Source organism: Arachis duranensis, chromosome 10 (assembly GCF_000817695.3).
Source record: "Arachis duranensis cultivar V14167 chromosome 10, aradu.V14167.gnm2.J7QH, whole genome shotgun sequence".
In the NCBI taxonomy this organism is placed as follows: Eukaryota; Viridiplantae; Streptophyta; class Magnoliopsida; order Fabales; family Fabaceae; genus Arachis; species Arachis duranensis.
The window spans coordinates 69,725,449-69,731,247 of NC_029781.3; the positions used below are offsets into that span (position 1 = coordinate 69,725,449).

Below are 5,799 nucleotides of genomic sequence, written 5' to 3' on the forward strand. Positions count from 1 at the left end.
CCCAATCTGATCCAATTTGTAAAGCGTATCCTCGTTGCCCAATAATTGCTATTCCATCTAACCACACTCTAGTAAAATAAAATAATATATACTGAACTCAGCTCCTTTAATATTAACTAAATTTTTAAAAGACATAGTTAAATCAACTAATTGTCTACCTTACATCTTAATCAGTTTATAAACTTATTAATTAAAATGTAAGTCACATGAGGCTGTCAACTAACTCTATAAACATACTAATCAATAACTAACTGAAAACTAAATTTTAATAATCATGTTCCCTTCTAATCTGATCTAACTAATTATTCCATTAATTACAATCTAATTTACAACTTAAACTAATTACTCTGACTAAACAAATTAACAATTAATTAATAACTTATACTAATTAACATGTTATAAACAGTAAACAGCAACTATACTTGAAAACAATAGCAAACTAACATGTTATATACTCTAACTAACATGTAAACAGGGAGCACTAATTCTAAATAACATGTAAACACTAAATAGTAACGCTAACTAACATGTAAATAGTAAACAATAACTCTAACTAACATGTAAACAGTAACTCTAGCTAACACGTAAACAGTAACTATGTAACTCTATCTAACATGTAAACACTAAACACTAACTCTATCTAACATGTAAACACTAAACACTAACTCTAACTAACATGTAAACAATAACTCTAACTAATATAAGATATCCTGACCTAAAACTGATGATGTAATGGATAAAAATTTTACGGATGTCAAAAGACAGAAAATCTCATACAAAAGAATTTGAATATCACAAGCGAATGAGGAACAAAGTGGATTTGGAGGAAAGATTTAAAAGGAAAGAGACAAATGAAAATGGCCCCACAAGTATGGCGAATTCAACCTGAAGTTCGCGGGGTACGACGAACTTCATATAAAATATTGTTTGGAGAATTAAATATTTTTTAATTTTATCTAGAAAAAATTCTATGAAAAAGAGTATATATATGATGATTTAAACAAAAGGTTGATACTACCATGAAGATTTTATAATTGTTTTCATATAAATATGCTTTTTTTTATCATTAGATCATGAATTTTATGGTTTGATTTTGATGTGTTACGAAAGTGTTATTTATTTTAAAAATATAGCTAAACAAACAAAATATATTTTTAACACAAGAATTTTTATAAAAAGATGTTTTTAGCATTTTCATTTGAGCACGCGCCTAAAAAAAACTGAAAATCTTCACCAAAACCGAACAAATTGACCTTCATTTTCACCCAGTGCTTGCGTAATCACCTAAGCTCATTCTGCTATTAAATTCAAACCGAGAGTCACAACCAGAACGGAAAGCATCCATGAAAATTGGGTTAGTTTGTCATATTATAAACGGCAACACTCTAAGCTTCGCCGTTACTCTTTCTCCTTAAATAACACAATTCCTTCTCACAAACACACTCGAGTCTCAACCTTTGACACAATTAAAGAAAGTGTTGAGTTGATTATCAAATGGGTTCAGATTCCAATGGAAATCAAGAATCTGGGACCCAGATCCCTCCTTCATCATCACTGTTCAGGTACAATTCACCGTTGGTTCAGGTCATCCTTATTGGCCTAGTCTGCTTCTGCTGCCCCGGAATGTTCAACGCACTTTCCGGCATGGGTGGTGGCGGCCAAGTCAACTCAACCGCCTCTAACAACTCCCTTACCGCACTTTACACCACCTTCGCCATCTTCGGCATTCTCGGCGGCGGCATCTACAACCTCCTGGGACCACACCTCACACTCTTCGCAGGTTGCTCCACCTACGTCCTCTACGCCGGTTCCTTCCTCTACTACAACCACTACCAGCACCAAGCTTTCGCCATAATCTCCGGCGCCATTCTCGGCGTTGGAGCCGGGCTTCTATGGGCTGCAGAAGGCGCCATCATGACCTCTTACCCTCCGGTGAATCGAAAAGGAACCTACATCTCCATCTTCTGGAGCATCTTCAACATGGGTGGTGTTATAGGTGGCCTAATCCCTTTCATCTTGAACTACCATCGCAGAGATGACGCAGTTTCGGTTAACGACGGAACGTATATAGGTTTCATGGCGTTTATGTCAGTGGGAACAGTTCTTTCGCTGGCGATCTTGCCGGCCAGGAAGGTTGTTCGCGACGACGGAACTCGGTGCACTAACATGTTGTACTCAAACGTTGGAACGGAGGCTATAGAGATTGCTAAATTGTTTTATAACTGGAAGATGCTTCTCATGGTTCCTGCTTCTTGGTGTAGTAATTTCTTTTACACGTATCAGTTCAACCATGTGAACAAGACCATGTTCACTTTGAGGACAAGAGGGTTGAACAATGTGTTCTATTGGGGGGCGCAGATGTTGGGTTCTGTTGGGATTGGTTATGTTATGGATTTCAGTTTTAAGAGCAGAAGGAAGAGGGGTTTGGTGGGGATTCTTGTGGTTTCTGTTCTTGGTACTGGGATTTGGGCTGGTGCGCTTGCTAATCAGATCAAGACTCCACCTAAGATCTTGGATTTCAAGGACTCTGGTCATTCATTTGCAGGGCCCTTTGTCTTGTATTTTAGCTTTGGTTTGCTCGATTCCATGTTTCAGAGTATGGTCTATTGGGTTATTGGTGCCCTTGCTAATGATTCTGAGATTCTTAGCAGGTAATTCAACGCATTCATCTTTTTTTCGTTCTATTAATTCTTTCTTAGCAGGTAACCTTTAATTTTAATCATTTTGTTCTTAACATTTTTTATTTGTGTCAAAATTATTCTTAACTCTATCTAAAAAGGAATTAACTCCGTCCAAATCATTAAGGATAAAATTAAATAAATCGAAAACGTGAAAGTTTCGATATTTTTTAAGAAAATTGATGTTAATTAATTGTGGGACTGGTTACATTAATTCACAGGTATACTGGGTTCTACAAAGGTATTCAAAGTGCAGGAGCAGCAGTTGCTTGGCAAATTGATAACCATAATGTGTCCTCTAAAGCTCAGTTGACTGTGAATTGGATACTAACAACAATAAGTTATCCAATGTTATTGGTTTTGGTGTTGATGGCTGTGAAAGAAGACAAGGGTGAAGTAGTAGTAGAAGAGCCTGTGAAACAAGTTGCTCCTTCATCGGCTGATAATAACAATAATGGCTCCGATGCCAAATAACAAACAATACACACCTTTCTAATGGCAAAATCAACTAGTCTTTGTCATCTCTTTGTTTGTCATTTACTTTTCAATATTAAAAGGCAGAAGAAAGAAAAAGGAATTAATTTGTTTCCACTTTCAAAGTTCACACGATCACATCCGAAAAGTCCGAAGTTTGTGAACTCAATTGTTTTGATGTGGTAAAAGACAAGGAAAAGGGAACAAAAGTATGGATTGGATATTGGTCCCATTAATTAAGTTTTGAATTTTCTTTTGCTTCTTATGGAGTTTGAAAACGTATATCTATGTATTGGTTAGGCATCAGTGTCAACGTGTGTTGAATAGTGAAGTATATATTTTCCTTGATATATTGGTGTTAGGGGAATTGATCTTTTCACACTTTGGTAAACTATAAATTGTTGTCGTTAGTGGAATTACTAATTTTGTCTGATCCAATGCAACTGTGATGTGATGTAGTCCTAATTTATCTCTAAATGATTCACAATTCCTACTATTTTGCAATACTTCATCAATTTGTGAAGAATTTCATCCAAACACTTTTTTTAGCCCCAAGTCTAACTCTGACCAAACTTTGTTTACCATATGATTGACAGATAGTTGTTCTAAACCTTGTTAGCACACAAAAAGTCAATTGAATCTAGCAAATATCGGCAGAAGTAAATTAAAAGCGAAAGATTTTTTTTTTATTGATTGATGACCCAAGAAATGAAACAATATCACTCAAGCAAGGTTACAACTTACGCCACCCAGCACATCTTTTTTAATTTTGTGGAAAATATTTGTGTCATAAGGATGGCTAGGATCGATGATGATACAATAGAGAATTAACATGATTACAGGGTGACAAGAGGTACAACAGTTGGGTCCTTTTTCTCGGCTTCTTCCTCCTCCTTCGCCTCTTCAGCGGCAGGAGCAGCAGCCTCAGCCTTAGCTTCTTCCTTTGCAGGCTCAGAAACGTCTACCAAAGGCTCTTCCTTCTTCTCTACCTCTTCCTTGTTTTCCTGCATTAGTTTAAAACTCAATACTTAAATATTTGATTTTGAGACCTTAAAAAATTCAAAATTTTCAATGAATAATGTTATACGAATACTTATCAGTAATGTTAAAGAAATAATAATTTAAATTTATCTTATTTAACTTAACATTTATAATTATATATGATTTAAAATTATATATTTATTACATCTAATATTATATATTTATTTTAAAAAAATTAATAAATGTAAAATAAAATAATTTTTAGTTGATTTAGACTAATTTTTATTATTTTTTAACTATAATGCATGAATAAACACTGACATATACGCAACAAGATATCGAATATAATATATGTAAAACACAAATTTTAAATTCTTATATATAAAATACAGAGATACGACATATATATAAAATATAAAATAATTTGTAGATAAATTATAATGATATTTTGATATTTTATTGATATTAAAATATAAATTAATTTTTAATTATTTTTAATATCTTTTTTTTATCGATAATTTGACTTATGTTTAAAGAGTTTTGCACACAAAAAACATATAATTTGTACTTATATTTATCATAATTTATACACATAAATCAATACATTTTGTATCTATATTTTTCAAAATTTGTATACATGAATTAGTAAAAATTATTTGTTAAAGACAATTTAGTATTTGTATTAGTCAAATAATGACCAAAAATACTAAAAAATTATTGACTCCCATGAATTTCTTTAATAATATATATTATTTCTAAATTTATTTTAAAAATATATATTAAGAATAAGATTGAATATACTAATACATTACATACATGATGATATTTAGGTATATTTAAATATATCCAAAATTTTTATTTTATTTTTTATTAAAACGCAGTTAGACATATATAAAAAATATACGTATCCAACGAATATAAACGAATATCATATTTAAAATGTACCTGATATACAAAAACAATAACTCATCGAAATATCTTGCTTCATAATTTTCTAAAGATTTCAGAATACTTAAAAAAAGAAGAGTTTCCTGATAAGATTCATTTATATCTAAGTTTTATCTTTTGATTCTATACTTTAAACTTTTGCCTATAATTATTATACTAAAAGAGTAGAATGTAATGGAGTAGTCCTAAAACTATTTTTTCTGAATCACTTCTTTATTTGTAAATTGTAATATATTAACACCATTATTTTTTGTCATTGGCACGCACTTTCTAATAACATGCTTCAATTGTATCAATTTGACTTGTGAGAGACAGTTGGTCAAACCATTATTACGTTGGGTTTGAGATTAGAAATGAATAAATAACGTCATCATCATCATATTGAAAATGAAAATGAAATCAAATATATAGATATATATAGAAAAATAAACCTGAGGAACATTATCGCCCTCAGCGGCCTTGGGTGTGATTGGCTCAACTGGGGCCTCTCCTTCATAAACATTCTTAGGACTGCTCATGCAACCTCCCATTTTTTTAATACAAAAGGTGTTGAAGATAATGTAGGAGGTTGTAAGGTAAATAGAGATAAAGAGAAGAACCAGTTAAAATTGGAAATTACAGTGCTGATTGCTGAGGGTGAGGTAAATGATTGGAGAAAGAAGAATATATATAGACGCAAAATGGCACACATTAATAGCTAAATGTAGGGCCTGTGTTT

At 32.2% G+C, this 5,799-nt stretch overlaps 1 protein-coding gene across 1 annotated transcript; it reads left to right on the forward strand.

The window, feature by feature from the left end:
* Window positions 1-1,297: 1,297 nt before the first annotated feature.
* LOC107470181 (UNC93-like protein 1) lies at window positions 1,298-3,505 on the forward strand. The gene is made up of 2 exons (XM_016089567.3): window positions 1,298-2,651; window positions 2,900-3,505. The coding sequence occupies exons 1-2, from the start codon at window positions 1,495-1,497 to the stop codon at window positions 3,150-3,152; spliced, it is 1,410 nt and encodes a 469-aa protein (XP_015945053.1). The 5' UTR covers window positions 1,298-1,494; the 3' UTR covers window positions 3,153-3,505.
* The last annotated feature ends 2,294 nt before the right edge of the window (window positions 3,506-5,799 follow it).

Coding starts and splice junctions, on each gene's coding strand:
- LOC107470181 (XM_016089567.3), top strand. CDS start 1,495: ATGGGTTCAGATTCCAATGGAAATCAAGAATCTGGGACCCAGATCCCT. Junction 2,652..2,899: donor GATTCTGAGATTCTTAGCAG/GTAATTCAACGC, acceptor ATTAATTCACAG/GTATACTGGGTTCTACAAAG.